Source organism: Heterobasidion irregulare (assembly GCF_000320585.1).
Source record: "Heterobasidion irregulare TC 32-1 unplaced genomic scaffold scaffold_05, whole genome shotgun sequence".
Classification (NCBI taxonomy): Eukaryota; Fungi; Basidiomycota; class Agaricomycetes; order Russulales; family Bondarzewiaceae; genus Heterobasidion; species Heterobasidion irregulare.
Window position 1 is genome coordinate 586,785 of NW_009258201.1, and position 14,838 is coordinate 601,622.

General features: G+C 57.2%; 7 protein-coding genes across 7 annotated transcripts; 4 read left to right on the forward strand and 3 right to left on the reverse strand.

The window, feature by feature from the left end:
• Positions 1 to 263: 263 nt before the first annotated feature.
• HETIRDRAFT_434061 (uncharacterized protein) lies at positions 264 to 1,740 on the forward strand (the record flags this gene model as incomplete). The annotated part of the gene is made up of 4 exons (XM_009547814.1): positions 264 to 286; positions 343 to 884; positions 948 to 1,500; positions 1,550 to 1,740. 4 exons carry the CDS (start codon positions 264 to 266, stop codon positions 1,617 to 1,619), a joined length of 1,188 nt encoding a protein of 395 aa, XP_009546109.1. The 3' UTR covers positions 1,620 to 1,740.
• A 243-nt stretch (positions 1,741 to 1,983) lies between these two features.
• Positions 1,984 to 2,499, reverse strand: HETIRDRAFT_439909 (uncharacterized protein). The gene has a single exon (XM_009547816.1). It carries the CDS (start codon positions 2,267 to 2,269, stop codon positions 2,012 to 2,014), a length of 258 nt encoding a protein of 85 aa, XP_009546111.1. The 5' UTR covers positions 2,270 to 2,499; the 3' UTR covers positions 1,984 to 2,011.
• HETIRDRAFT_156224 (uncharacterized protein) lies at positions 1,984 to 3,856 on the reverse strand (the record flags this gene model as incomplete). Its single annotated transcript, XM_009547815.1, has 4 exons — positions 1,984 to 2,808; positions 2,869 to 3,591; positions 3,642 to 3,737; positions 3,791 to 3,856. 4 exons carry the CDS (start codon positions 3,854 to 3,856, stop codon positions 2,302 to 2,304), a joined length of 1,392 nt encoding a protein of 463 aa, XP_009546110.1. The 3' UTR covers positions 1,984 to 2,301.
• A 635-nt stretch (positions 3,857 to 4,491) lies between these two features.
• HETIRDRAFT_104812 (uncharacterized protein) lies at positions 4,492 to 5,409 on the forward strand (the record flags this gene model as incomplete). Its single annotated transcript, XM_009547817.1, has 2 exons — positions 4,492 to 5,303; positions 5,358 to 5,409. 2 exons carry the CDS (start codon positions 4,492 to 4,494, stop codon positions 5,407 to 5,409), a joined length of 864 nt encoding a protein of 287 aa, XP_009546112.1.
• Positions 5,410 to 5,596: 187 nt separating this feature from the next.
• HETIRDRAFT_318154 (uncharacterized protein) lies at positions 5,597 to 7,467 on the reverse strand (the record flags this gene model as incomplete). The annotated part of the gene is made up of 10 exons (XM_009547818.1): positions 5,597 to 5,876; positions 5,933 to 5,995; positions 6,056 to 6,191; positions 6,251 to 6,426; positions 6,482 to 6,637; positions 6,704 to 6,842; positions 6,903 to 7,026; positions 7,081 to 7,149; positions 7,212 to 7,326; positions 7,385 to 7,467. 10 exons carry the CDS (start codon positions 7,465 to 7,467, stop codon positions 5,597 to 5,599), a joined length of 1,341 nt encoding a protein of 446 aa, XP_009546113.1.
• Positions 7,468 to 8,421: 954 nt separating this feature from the next.
• On the forward strand, positions 8,422 to 10,066 carry HETIRDRAFT_240525 (uncharacterized protein; the record flags this gene model as incomplete). Its single annotated transcript, XM_009547819.1, has 5 exons — positions 8,422 to 8,465; positions 8,536 to 8,634; positions 8,722 to 8,796; positions 8,884 to 9,324; positions 9,883 to 10,066. Coding segments are annotated over 5 exons (843 nt in total), but the record flags the coding sequence as incomplete, so codon positions are not given.
• A 483-nt stretch (positions 10,067 to 10,549) lies between these two features.
• HETIRDRAFT_451255 (uncharacterized protein) lies at positions 10,550 to 11,922 on the forward strand (the record flags this gene model as incomplete). Its single annotated transcript, XM_009547820.1, has 3 exons — positions 10,550 to 10,631; positions 11,263 to 11,540; positions 11,599 to 11,922. The coding sequence occupies 3 exons, from the start codon at positions 10,550 to 10,552 to the stop codon at positions 11,920 to 11,922; spliced, it is 684 nt and encodes a 227-aa protein (XP_009546115.1).
• Between the last annotated feature and the right edge of the window lie 2,916 nt (positions 11,923 to 14,838).

Genomic DNA, 14,838 nt, shown 5'->3' on the forward strand with positions numbered 1-14,838 from the left:
GCGGGTGGCTGCTGTTCTGAGCGCCACTCGATCGTGGAGACTTCGTGGAGGAGAGGGGGTCGGTCTTTTCGGACGGAGGGGATGGAATTGAACACTTGTCGTTTTTCTAACCTCGAACTTTGCATCTGAAGCTGAGGCTTGAAAGTTGTCGACTTGCAGTACACATCCTCTTTTGGGTGTTGCTTTTTTCGGAAATTCAAAACATGCCTTGACCAAATGCTTCCTCTGTCGCCCCTCGTAACTCCCTCGTATCGACATAGGCAATGGGTTCTCTTTTATCATCAAGGTGCGTGCTTATGTTTTAACCGCACGTCAGATTCAGAACTAACGTTCACTACTAAGTGCCAATATGGATTGCGCAGAACGGGACATAGGGCGCACGTCGTCATTCTCTTCTATTTTATCGATACATCCTATCTATGATGGAATATACTCCCGGCTTAGCCCTGGTGCTCGTATTCGCTTTGGCCGCACATGTCGTCTCGCGTACAACAGCGTACAGGACTTTCACTCCAGGGCATTCAATATCAATCATCACCTCAGGCGCTTCTTTGATGACCCCATTGCATTCCGCAACATGCAGGCTCGTCTTGCAATGCTCATCTCTGGCTCCAACGCACTCCAGTTCCTCGATTCAACCTCTTATCCTGGATCAGATCTGGACCTATATGTCTGGGAAGATAGCGCCAAAGAGGTTGGGCACTGGTTAATGGAGCACGAAGGATACTCTTCTGCACCGAGCAAGCGGAAGGCTAATGAATATGCGTCCATATCAATCTTTAGATTCGATAATTTCACCAAGGATGGACCTGACGGTCCACTCACTGTTCAGGTCGTTGCCACGCTCATCAGTCCTCTGGAGGCGATACTCAACTTTCACAGTAGTGAGTTAAAACCAGATCTGTAGTACACAAAAAGATTTACAGCTTCATTGAATTTTCGGTTAGCCTGTGTCATGAACTGCATCGCGTTCGATGCGGCGTATAGCTTATACCCGCAGGCGACTTTTGAACAGAGGGTGTCCTTATGCATTGCCTCTCGCAATGATAGGAGGGCTGAGTTCAAAAAGTATCGAAACAGAGGATGGAAGCTCATCTTGATCACTCCGCCGCAAGAGAAGAAGAGCAGGGGAGCTCCATTTCACGGCGATGTCATCCGTTGGGTCCATGACCATCATTCGTGGGTAGTCCCGCTGGACACCAGCGAGCTTCAGCCGCGTCCACGCCTGTCTCCGACATCAGAGTATTTTGCTTGGGATCCCGTGATCTACAATAGCTGGAAGCTGGTTGAGCGGCTGATTCCAAAAATTATGGGCTCGTTCCATATGACATCAGGAGCTCCTATAGGATATCGTGCCCGCGGTTCTGTCATGCGATATGAATATCTTGTCATGGACAGCGGGTTATACCAGACTATCGCTTCGTTTCTGGAGCATCAAATACACAAGCGATCCAATGCCGAGCGCCGCTCCTCCGCTAAGCAGAAGGAGCTATCCACATGGTGAGTTCTGGTATGAAACAAAACATCATCTGGCTAAGCAGTTTGTTAGGTGTGATGCCACCATCGGGAGGTTGATTGACGCTCACCGCGCAAAAGAGATACAAAACCAGGGAAATTAGAGAATATGCTGCATGATGTCTGCCAAGACCAACCTGTACTACTTCACATCGAGCCAGAGATAGCTTCCACATGAGTAAACTATGTGCCTTCTTGGTGGGATATTCAAATTTCATGTCCTGCAACTTTGCGTGCCACCGATATTTAGCTACAACATCAGCTACGAGAATGCAGTCTGCCTCCTGCGGCTGTAGACATGAGCGATCGGCATACCACAAAATCAAGGCGATTTTGGGCTGTGTAGTTCGATCTTGAGTTGAATGGAATTCAAATGGGTGCGATTACTTACGTTAATACAAGCAGTTTCAACTACCACGTCAAAGCTGTAGCTTTCGCCCAAGGCACCCGCAACAATGCATCACTCATACCTGCCGAAGTTGATTCCCATTCACAACTACGATGTGATGCCGAAACGTAGAATAATGCTACATCTTTCCCACCTCCAATATGTGAATAAGGAGCCCCCACTCGTCACGATGTGCCATACCACCTCTCCAGTTGAGGCATTGTTGCATTGCCCGATTCGAAGAAAAGACGACCCTTGAGATTTTGACGATTCTAATACGAAGATGAGCCTTGGGATTACACCGGACCAATCTGGTAGTCTTGAATTGTCAAGCAGGACAATACTTCGTAAGAGTCCAAGAACCATTCATCAGCCAAAACCCACTCAACAGGCGCGAATCAACCACTTCCCAGGATCGCTCTCGCCCACTCCGCATCGCCTAGTAACCGTTCGGCGAAAAAATCGCCGAGCTTTTCCCTCAGGTGGGCAACAAAAATGGAATCGTCGTTTTCCCTAATTGACACTGGGTACTCTGAAGGTGGATGTAGCGTTTTGAAGGCTTCCATGACCGCGTCGCCCAGTCCACCGTCCTCGCCCGGCATACATTCACTTCCGACTACCTTGGCGCCGCCCGCTTCGACGAGGCCCTTGCGGACCGCCTCTTTCCCCACGCCTATGAGACCCTTGATCGCACCTTCACGAGTACCACGGCTTTTCCCCGGAGAGAGGAGCGCGAGTAGGAGTGTTTTCATGATACGTGGTGACAAGGAGGGGTAGGTTGTCGAGTGCTGAGTGAGGACGCGGGACAAGGTAGATGCAGCGGAAGTGCGGAGGTGTGTATTGTGAGCAGCTGGTAGGCTTGAGTGAAGTAGTGTGGAAAGAACGGGGGGCAGGATTTGGTGAAGCTAGCGGGAGACCCAATATGAACTAGAGTGAGAGGATGAGTCGCAAGATATAAAACTCACATATGGTTCTATGAACAATGCTGCGTTATCCAATAGGGCAGCAATCACGTCTAACAGCACCTCCAACACGCGCCCATCGTTATCACTTTGAAGGCCTTCCTTCAGCGTCCCTACGACGCCTTCACCCACCCAACGAACCAGGTACGGTAGCAGTGCTTGTAGCCCTGCATCATGTCGTAGGCTCGCAAGCGCCGCGGCGCGTTTTGTGAGATCCGTTGCAGACGGCGGGAGGAGAGACGATGTCAAGCGCGCATAGTACAGTTGCAATTCGCGAGACAAGACCTGTTTCACGAGCTGTTGTTGCTGCTGGGCCGCCTGTTGCTGCTGCTGTGATGGCCGCTTTCCGGGCGATGGTGCAAGCGGAAGGGCACTCCCATTGATGCGAGGTGCGGGTGCCTCCTCGCGCGGGACAGCCGGTGGGTTTTCTGGGATGAGAGGTTGGACGCCTTCGACGGCGAGCCAGTGCGCTGTCCACCGCACCCCATTAGGCAGCGAGAGCTTGTCCTCTTTCAGCACGCGGTCAAAGTCGATCTCTTCGTCTTCAACAAAGTATACGGGACCCGCTGAAGGAAGTTGGGGGAACGGAAGCGCACGGCGGAAAGAAGGTGGATGGTGGGCGGAGTGTCCGTATAAAGGTTCGATGTTTAGGACACGGAGGGCTTGGTCGATGTCAGATGTCGTCAGAGTCGTGCGACGCGCATGGCGCATAAAGTGAGATGCCTCCTAGTGTTGATTCGCGTTAGGCTTGTATGAGAAATGCACAACATGCTCACCTCAACCACCTGATGTATTCGGTACTCGACATCGCTTGCGAGTGCGGATGCTACGGTATCAGACAGCGCGGTTATTCCTATAGATTCCGCCACATCCTGCTCACGCTCCAACAGTTAGCATCAATGGCTGCTCGCAACAAGACTCTTGCCTTGATTGATTCGGGCTTGTAAAGCCCTGAGGATTGTCCTTGAGATTTGGATTTTTGCTTGCTCATGACGAAACTCAACAGATGCAAGATAGGAGCAGTTCAAAACTCAAAGTATTCCTGGGATTAATGTACACGACGGAAAGCACATGGGATGGAGCGAAGGATCGTCACGGCGCGGTGCAAGAAGTGAAACATATGACTAATACATCCTCACTTGCTGACAAACAAGCCTCGTTGACAGACTCGGGACTCGATGTGAAGGATTTCTGCAGGCAGGATCTTGCGTTCAAGCTCGATGTATCAAGAGCCAGCCTCAGAATCATAAAATGTCAATGATTGTCGGGATCTGAGTTGATTGTGCTTGGATGTGTTGCTGTGGAGCGTTTCTACCATCGCTGCAGACAGGAGGTACTTATATCCAAAAGTTGAGAATATTGGTCGATCGGTCTGCTCACCAAAAGACGAGTGGTGGCATGTTAACTGGAAAGCGTAACAGCAATGGTTCGAGAACCTCACACCAGAAAAACGCAGTGGCATGATTCAGGCCCTGCGTCAAAAGCGTTCGCATTGTCATAAAGAACGGCGGATCGACGTTGTCGGTGGTCACACCACGACATTCAGATCTCCGCTTGGTATCCAGCACGCGCGCATAAATCAAGCCACTGAGGAGACTCACCAATCCCAATTTTGGACCGCCCCCCATGCCTACACACCTGACCATCCATCCTCCCGACTTGACGGTCGACATCACGGTCGATCCACCAACTCCCTTTCCGTTCCAGGATGTCATCACCCCATCCGATAAGCGCGGCCTCGACACGCTCTTCGCTGTACAGGGACCAATTCAGGACAGTCGCCCCGAAGCTCTGACACCACGCGGCACGCGTCCCCGACAGATCGAATGCGGGACCTACATTGTATTTGCGGTCAGCAAGGGGGCCATCCTGCGGGCCTTCCCTGATGCGGCTGATCAGGTCGAACCTCACTCGTTCCGTCGATATGTTGGCCTTGTCACTGGCTCGCACGTACATGTCGCCGAGGGCGTTGAGGAGTTGACCGTCAACTACGTATCGAGTGTGATGCCAGGCGTGCCGGAGGTTGATAATCATTGCATGCCCATATCCCCAGCTAGATCGATGACGGACGAAGAGGAGGCATACCCTCTCAAGGTCGAAGGAAACTCCCCGTTCCCGTGGGCAAACTGCGTTCAGTGGACAACATTAGGCTGCCGTCTGGTGGTGGTGGAATGCCACAGGTCTAGCAGCATATTCAAGTTGGAGGGTAGTGATTTAGGCAGGCTCCAGATGCGCAGAGGCACACAGTATAGCGATGTCATGTCCAAGCTGGAATCTGTGGGGGCCAGCGAGTCAGCCCCTGAGCAACAAATCAAGGCGCTCATGGTCCCCGAGCGTGCCATGCCAGCCGAGGTTTGGCTTGATATCGAGGAGAATGTTAGTGATGACGCATGGGAACACGCGTTTTCCTTCTCTGCAGAAAGTGACTGGGTGAAAGAGTGAGCATGCCTACAGCATTACCAAGAAAATGTAACTGACGTTATTCCGCACAGACTCATCATCCAACATTCTGGAGAAGCTGATCGCCTCATCGCCGCCACTTGAAGACGGCTGGTACAAGTTTAATCGTAGTACAGACATATGTTATAGTACGTTCATCGGAAGATGCTTCAATAATCCTACAATAGGAGCGGTGTAAACGCCCAGCCTCTTATCGCCTTTCGAATAAGAAAGAACGACACACTAATTTCTCATCTCGAAATGAACCATCATGCCAAGTACAAGGTTCCCTTCACCGACGCTTGGCAGTCGACACCGTTCTCGTTCTCGTCCTCACAGCTTTGGACGTCTGGGAAGGCGCCGGATTCTCCGCCTCAGCTCGTATCCGCTCTTTACCCTTCCCGGTATTTTTTAACCCGTCTTTCTCCTTCCCCGCATTCTTCCAGTCTCTGAATTTCCGCCGACAGGCATTGCTGCCGCCTTCTTGATATTCTGCCTTCGTCACTATACGATCGGAGTAAGCCGGTTGATTTGCGAAAGCCATCGCGGAGCGATAAGCTTCCAAGATTGGACTGACAGCGAACGACATGAGAAAATGGAAGGCACAGGTGCAAACAGGACATCTTACTTTTCCGATTCATAGATGACGACTTCACAGTCCACTGGAGCTAGAGACCGCAGCTCGGAAAGGCTGCGGAATTAATGTACCTATCAGGGTGACCACGGACCAGGTGATAGCATGTGCGCTCACAGCCTTGGAGCAAAACCTGGGAACTTTGCGTTCCCGCCTATTAAGCCAATATTAGCCCAGAACATGCCTTGAAGATCCTCGGGTAGCAGCGCAATAGAGTGTGCTATAGTCATCGCGACGCCAGATTGTCCCATGCCTGACAGCCATCAGTGGATCAGATGTGCCACAGACACTGGCATCGAAGTTCATTGTTACCTATATCGTCAGGACGAAAAAGGATCTCAGGGACTGAGAATCTCTCGTTGCCCATATATAGCACTTGATCCGTCTCCGAAGCCATCTCATCTGGCTTCCTTACATGACCGCGTCTATTGGTAGAAAAGTCTGGTAGAACATACTCCTGAAGGATGGGGTTATGTTTCGGGTTCGTCCTGACGTGATCCATCAGGAAACGTGTTTGTTTGGGGCAGGGAAGGTGGGACGAACCGACAAATCTCGAGATCGGCCGAAAATTGGTTCGAGACGTAGCAGCAGGTCTCTTTGACCTCATTCACTATGTATGTCTCGTCCATCATGTTCCATTGCCGGAACGACGCGAGCTCTTTGAGCTGGTTCGTCAGGAGCTTACCTCCGACATCTATCCTGCGCGCAGGCCGTGATGATCATCAGCCAGGCGGAAATCACGTCGTGCGAGCTGTGACAACTGACCGTTTCACCGCATACCAGAGCACGGCGCCGTCCATGATAGGAACTATGTGTGTGAAACTGAATCCAGAGTCCACGATGAGCACGCATTCAGGGTGCGGCACGCTCGAAAAAAGCCGACCACGAGGTACAAGAGAAGCCGCTGGGGCGAGCGATAAAAAATAGATCCAGTCTATTCGCTGACGAGGATTTTGCGACTTACGTGTGCAGCGATAGTAAGACTGAAAATCGTACTCTTCGAACACAAACTGGTCATAGACCTCTTGTATATTCGGAAGATTGAAGTACGGCTCTGTGATCAATAGAGATGACTCAGAAGTATCAATCTGACACGATATGATCAGCAGGATAGCATCATCCAGTTCATGTAAGGGACTCACGGCGAGTACGTCCTCTGAGAACATCCCGTCCCAGATGGCCTTTTGGGCGTCCCAGTCGACCAAATAACCCTGAATGGGTGACGAGATCGCGTCCTATGTCCATGCAGCGCTAGAAGGGCACCAGTGCGTACCTTCTCAAAAGGCAAGCGATAGTGCAGAGATGAGTGGTCGCGACATTTGTAGAACTCGTGACCAAAGTAGGTTGTCTTGTCTCCCTTGGAACGGATGACGGCGTTGGGGATTACCCTCGAATGGAGAAATTGCAGGATCAGCAATTTGCGGCCGCGGACGTAGCTAACCATACCTGGGATCCTGCACAAGCCTGGCCAGGCCAGCTTTGATGGTGCACGCACCATTGTCGACGACGACTATCGATGTGCGCTTCATGTCGGCATCGAAGGACGCGCTCGTGTCGGTGAGTTGCTGCCAGAGAAGGGCGTGGCGGCAGGTGGACTCGGAGCCTGAAGCTGATCTCGAAGAGGGCTAGCACGTGTTACGATGAAGCCATACTGGACACTTCAGGTTTTGGCTTTCGCATCGTCGCTCGCAACCGCCAGCCCAGCCGCTCCTCTCTATTTCGTACCTGACGTATTGGGTGATTACCGGTGGCTGGATAATTTATTTTGAGTTGTGTCATTTCCAGTCTCTAGCGCCAAGTCGCTACGTGCTGCTGAGATCGCGCGGTTTGTGCACTTTATCGGAATCTGAAAATGCGCATCGATCTCGAGACTTCTGCCCCTGCTCTTGTTCAGCGACGTGGACAAGGAGCACATTTGCAGAAGCAGCCCATCGTTCGTTCGAGACCAAACCATCCCACGTCGTCTTCCCTCCCACTACGCTTGCCCAGCCGAGCCCCCCAGGACCAGCGCTTGCCGGATATTTTCCCAGAGTTGTTTGGGACGCATCTCCAGAATAACGCATCGAGAGGCAAGTCTCGTCGAGACTGTCACCGTTGTGGTAAGCCCGTGCCCCTTCTGTCCGAGGAGAGGGTGCATGATGCCAAAAGCAGCCTCTGCCTCTCACCACGTCCGAACTCAGTCGCAAGACTGCTGATTTCCTCGCAGCTCGTGATCCACTCGGCTCCTTGCTTGTCGGCGTCGCCTGTCTGTCGAGCTCGAGAACCCAGTGTCGTGATCCACAGCCCCCCCTGCTGCAGCTGTCTTCTCCCTTGCCTCGATCGCAGCAGTCTGGATCCTCGCCCTTGGTTTGATTTCCCCCCGCGCCCTGAACCCTATTCAATTCAATCTTCACGAACGAACTCGCAAGCGACTTTCCTCGCGTCCTGCGACAGATAGCCAGAGATAGCCAATACGGATCCTCGACCGGCCTCTCACTGTCATCATGTGTGTCGCATTCTGGTCCCTCGACCATCCAGACTACGCGCTGTGCGTCCCCGTCTTTTGGCCTCGCGCCTGCTTCCCACCCAGCATTCCTGCTGACCGCGGCGTCCGGCAGCATCCTCTGCGCCAATCGCGACGAGTTCCTCGACCGTCCCACGGCCCCTGCACACTTCCACTCCTTCGAGCCCGTCGCACGCACCGACTCGGCCTCCACGTCCGCGACCCCCACGGCAGCTTCTTCTCCAGCGTCTGCCTCGAACGCTAACCCAATCTCAGCCATGGGCACGGACGCGGACACGAGCGTGCTCTCCGGCCGCGATCTGCTCGCCGGTGGGACCTGGATGGGCCTATGTCGGGCCGGGCGGCTGGCCCTCCTGTGAGTCCCGCACGCTCGATCCGTCCTCTTCCGTATGCCCTACACGATGGTGACGATCGCCTTTTACCCCCTCCTCGCGTCCCGCAGGACAAATATCACCGAGCCGAGCGCATCCTACCGCTCATCCCGCGGGCGTCTCGTCTCGTCTTTCTTGCTCGCGCCCGGTGCGCACACTCTCACGGACCACGTCGCGGAGCTCGTGCAGCAGGAGAAGGACACCGCCTATGCAGGGTTCAACCTCCTGCTTCTCGAGGCTTCCCGTTCACAGAGGAGAGGGCCCTCTAGGCCTCAGCTCGAATTCGACGCCGTGCTCGTGACCAACGGCGGAGGAGGCGGCGCATTGTCAGCCCGCGGCCTCACGCCTGCCGAGCGCGCCTGCGGGGGCCTCTCCAATGGCATCGACGGGCGCGGCGCGGACGCGTGGCCAAAGGTCGTGCGCGGGACCGCGGCGCTGGAGGGCGTGCTCTCTGAGATTACGTCGGACACGACGCCGGACGAGCTGACGGAACGGCTTTTCGCGCTGCTGACGTGCGTGCCTTCTCCCGTGCCCTCCCCCCCCCCCTTCCTTCTCGCTTCTCGCTTCCTCCTTGCCCTCTCCCTTTCCTTCTTCCGTACATCTTCGCCGTGACGCCCCTGCCGCCCTGCCTTCTATCCCCTTGTCTGTTGGTCCCTGCGCACGTCGCGTCCCGATCAGCATCAACATTGTATTGTCTTCCGTTTCGGTCCTTATCTCTATTTCGGGCTATGCCACTTCCTTTGTCGTTCCAAACTTTTTTCCCACCCACACTGTGTTGTGCGAGTGCACCCGCGTGCCGCCCCTTCCCCGAGCCCTGCGGGGCCTGGCATAATGGCACTAGCGCCCGCCTCCGCTCCCCCACTCCGATCCTCCGTTTACCCGTCCCGTTCTCTCGATCATGCCCATGCCGTCGTCCTCGGTTGCCCCTCGACTGACTCCGCTCCACGCGCATATGCACATCACCAACCCTCACCCCTATCTTCCCACCTCGCCGACCTCGACGCCGATGACCCTCCCACCCTGCGCCCACCTCGGGTCAACTGTCACCACCCACGCGCGACGCGGAACAGATGGCGCGCGGACCCGCCCCCGCACACGCGCGGCGAGCTGCGCAACACAATCGCCGTCGCGCCGCTGCCGCTCCGGCTCGCGCCGCCCGAGCCGGACCGTGCGTACGGGACGCGCCTCGCGAGCGTCGTGCTCGTGAGGCGCGACGGGTCCGTGCTGTTCGTCGAACGCGACATGTGGGAGCTCGGGCGCGACGACGACGGCGGGCACGACGGCGGGGAGGGCGGCGCGGGGGGGACACCGGGGGAGGCCCCGCGCCCGCGCAGAGCGGACCCGGCGCGCCAGCGCGTGTTCCGGTTCCGTCTGGACGTCGAAGACGCCCTCCTCCCCGCGTGCGGCTCGTAGAAGCGCAGCGCGCGTAAGTATACACGTCGCGCGCGGGTGCTGTGGGGGCCACGATCGCGCGCTCCGGTGCTATCTTCGTGAGTGCACTACGTCATCTGCGTGCTCGCGTCCACGGTTCCGGTGGCTGCGCCAGGTACAGTACGAGTATACAGCAGGCAGCCCGAGTGGCCGCTCGGTGTGACAGAGGTACCCCGTGTACATAACATGAATGGACAGTGTGCGTGCGTGCGTGCGTGCTCCAGAGCGACGGGGGGCAATGGCAATGTGGTATTTCGGACCGGATGGAATGAATAGAGCCCGTGGTGCTGCTTATACCCTGCGCGCATGCGCCTTGTTCTCCTCGAGTGGAAGAAGCCTGCGGACGCGCGCAACAGTCCGTCTGTGCGATCCATCCATCCGTCCGTCTGTACGTCCGTTCATTCATCTATGATATCACGGCATTCTGTGCGGACAACCGACGCGCCTGGGCGAGTCCACCGCACAGACCAAATGCGAATGCGTGCCCCGGACATAAGTAAGGTATCTCCAATGGTCCTCGAACGTGCGATGCACGGCCACCTTCTGTTCACATGCGATCCTCGCCGTCCGCATACTAGGCGCCCATGCAAGGCCCAGAGACCCTCCGCCCGCGGCGCCCTCTCGCAAGCGGTTTCTCTCTTGGCGCTCACACCCACAACAAAAATAGCCGCAGCCCAGCATTTTCTCCTCTCCCGGCTTCTCTCCCAACCGTGTGCTCCGTCCACCCACCTAGCCATCCACCTTCAATTGTCTGCCTCTAGAGTCTGCGCGGCCGAGGCCCTCGCGCAATCTATCCCGTGCGAGTTAGGCTGGGATCTCGAGTAGCTGGCGATAACTTGGCGGGATCTATAGCGTGGGACGCACAACAGCGCAGCGCGCCCGGCTTCCGAGCATGCGTGCCCTCGGCGACCTCGTCGCGTCCAATCAAATCCGCTGAGTGAAGTACAGGAACTATTGACACCTATCTATGTGGGCTACTGGCCGGGCTTGCGCAGATTGCGCCTGTGCCACCGGGGTAGGCGCTGCCACGAGCGCAAGCGCGAGCTCGCTGCCCCACGGGGCGCGCGTGCGTACGTGCGCGCTCGCGGGGGCGCGGTCGGCCGCCAGTGGCCTCCCCACAACGGGCACTTGGGATTTCTCGGCCTGGTTCGAGGGGCCGCAGTGCTGCATCGCACCCTATTGCACCCGCTTTCTTTCCGCCGGTCTCTGCCCCGTCGCGCATCGCGCGCATCCAGGAGCCCAGAATCTCCTGTACAGTACGTGTGCAATGCACGCACGCACGCACGCACGTATGCATGTATGTGACACACGCACGCGCGCGCGCGCTGGGCGCTGAGCGCCGACCCACGATTGAGGGTGGCGAACGCTCCACCCCACTGCCCCCCGCGCGCGAGTTTGTGCCGTGTGCCGAGCCGGCAGGGCATCGCAGCGCAGAGGCCTCGCCTCGAAGCGTGTGCCAGCGCACCGCCCGCCGAACACATCCATCCGGGGGGATCGAGATGGCGAGCGAGCCCCGCGACTCGTCTCGCGCGTGGGAGTCCTCGATCTCCCTCTACACGTACTGTAATAGTTTGGGCTTGGGCTTGGGCTTGGGCTTGGGCGTGGGCTTCCAGCTGCTCGACCAATGGGGCGCGGGCGCGGGGTCACGCCGAAGCCTCGACGCGCCTGCGGGGGTCTGATTACAGCCTGATTACTATAGTTGATTGATTACAGTACATACTGTAACAGCAATCGAAGTTTTTTAGGTTGCGCTGGATATATCGGGAACAAGGATGCGGTCGCTCGATTTGGGCATTGGAAACTGTAAAAAACAGCGGCTTGTTGGCGACCGGTCGATGAGTGCTGGACTGGACGGACGAGCGTCCCGGGGCGGACCTGTGAGATTGAACGCGTGTCGCGAGTCGCGAGTCGATGTGGGCGGGCACTGGGCGGGCACTGGGCAGCTGGGTGCCGCTGAGGGGCTGCTGCCTGAGGCTGAGGCTGAGGCTCATGTTCGACCCTCTGCCGAGCTCGGCGACGCGCTCTGAGATGGGGGATGGGGGTTCCCGCTTCTTGCTTCCCACGCCGCCCCGTTCGGTGTTCGGACGAGAGACTACGAGACGACGTGCTTACGACCCAAGTCGGGACTCGAGACTCTCAACGGCCGTGCGGTTCTGATCCCGTCCCAGCGTGCAACGCAGGCGTTTCGCGGACTCGGACTCGGACTCGACCGTCAATCCGCCAACGATGCGATACTCGGAGAACGGACGGACGGATATATATATGCAAGCTGCTTACAAGTGCGCCAGAGTCAGCCAGACACGTCTCAAAGCCGTCCGAGATATATACTGTAATAGTAACCCGTATGCGTGCGTCGATCCCCATCATAAACGCGCGTCGAAATCCGCAACTCCGTCCGTCTGCGGTCCTATCATAGCACAGTCCTTCAACGCTTCAACTGCTGCACGCACGAACGCGCGCGCACGAGCCCGAGACTCCACAAGATCAAACAAAACACGCCGAAAAGCGGGGTATCTATTCGTCGCTGACCGTAGTACCGTACCCAAAACAAACACAAAGTCAAAAAACAAAGTCAAAAACAAAAACAAAAACAAAGAGGTAAAAAAAAAAACAGACGAGTAAGTAAAAAACAGAGATGCGAGGCCCTACAGCGCACCGCCTCGCCTCGCATCTCATCGTAGCACGAGCACGAGCGCGGCATGGTATGTGTGTAGCGGTAGCGGCAGCGGCAGAAGTGTCCTGGGAGCAGCGTGCGCGCGAGGCGGGATATATATATATACGACGGGCGGGGGCGAGAGCGGGGCTGTGGGAACATGTATATATGTACGCATGTGTGCATGAATGTGCATGAGGACGGACGGACGGACGGATAGGATATATGGATAGGATAGGGATAGGGATAGGGATAGGGATATATGGGTGGGTAGGGTACAGCGACGAGTGGTGGGATAGGATAGCGCGAAGGTCCGTAATTGAGAAAAAGCAAAAACAAATGGAAGAAAACAGGCTGGGCAGAACAGACGGATGGACGGAGAGCAGATGAGAGAGGGCTGATGGTGACACACGCAGCCGGAGCACGCACGGAGACGGTGACAGAAGAGAGAATGAGAATGAGAATGAGAGAGTGAGAGAGAGTGAGAGTGAGAGAGAGAAAGAGAAAGGTATCAGGTATCATCCGCCCCCACGCCGAAAAAAAACGAACTGTCCTCTCCACACATATCTCACAACCTAAACTCATCCACGCCCACGCCCACGCCAACGCCAACAACACCCATCACGCCGACGTCCCCGCCCAACCCCATCCCCCCCACGCCCACATCCACGCCCGCGTCCTCCTTCCCCCGCCCCGAGTTCTCGCGCTGCCGCTGCCCCTGGCTCTGTGGATGCTGCCCCTGCCCCTGAGCCTGCGCCTGCGCGCCCTCCTGCAGCGGCGGGAAATACGGGTTGAACGCCGCGCTCGGGCTCCACCCACCACCGCCGCTCCCCGCGCTCCCGGCGCCGTGCCGCTGGTGCTGTGGGTGATGTTGCTGGTGCTGGTGCGCGTGCTGCTGGTGCTGAGGGTGCTGCTGGTGATGGTGAGGATGCTGCGCGTGCGCATACTCGCCCGCGGACGAGAGCGAGGAGAGCGAGGAGAGCGAGAGCGGCGTCAGGTCCTCCGAGACGTCGCTCCCGGGCGGTGTCCCCGTCGTCGTCGACGTGGACGACGACAGCGCGTCGGACGCGTACGCGTACCGCGCGTGCTGCTGCTGCTGTTGCTGTTGTTGGAGGTGGTGGTGGTTTTGCTGATGTTGTTGCTGCTGCTGCTGCTGCTGCTGGTGATGCGCGTGAGAGTGTGTGGCGTGATGGCTCTGCTGCTGCTGGTTTTGATGCGTCTGGTGCTGGTGCTGGTGCTGGTGCTGCTGGTGCTGCTGGGTATGCTGGTGCAGCGCGCCGTTTTGTGTATGATGGTGCTGCTGATGAGCATGCTGCGCGCCCGCCGCGCCGGCATACGACCCACTACCCGACCAGCGAAAAGCGAAAAAAAAGAAAAGAAAAAAAAGGGGGAACAGACGGTAAGCGACGCGCGCGACCCAAAGCGACGGCGACGGCGACTCACTGCAGCACCCCCTCGAGCTCCTCCATCCGCCTCACGAGCCGACACCGCGCCATCCGCGCGCGCTGCACGCCCTCCTGCGCGCCGCCGCCGCCCCCACTTCCGCCGCCGCCGCCGTGGCCCTGCTGCTGGTGCTCCGGCAGCGCGCGCAGCGCGGCGAGCGACTGCGCCAGCGTCTGCGCGAGGGCGACGAGCGGGGTGCCCGCGGCGGGGTTTGTGAGGCACTGGCAGTAGTACTCGCCGAGCGCGAGGTCGAGCGCGTCGTCCATGCCGACGGCGGCGGCGTCGAGGTCGAGGCCGCCGAGGTCGCTGTCTGCAGAGTCGGGGTGCGCGTGGGCGGAGGACGAGCCGAGGGTGGAGGAGGCGGAGCCCGAGGCGGAGCCGTAGGGGGAGTAGGCGGTCGAGGAGGAGGAGGAGGGCGGGAAGGCGGCGTAGGGCGAGACGGAGCCGCCCGCGCCGTCTGGGGAGGGCGTGAAGCGGTACGGGTACGACTGTTGTTGTT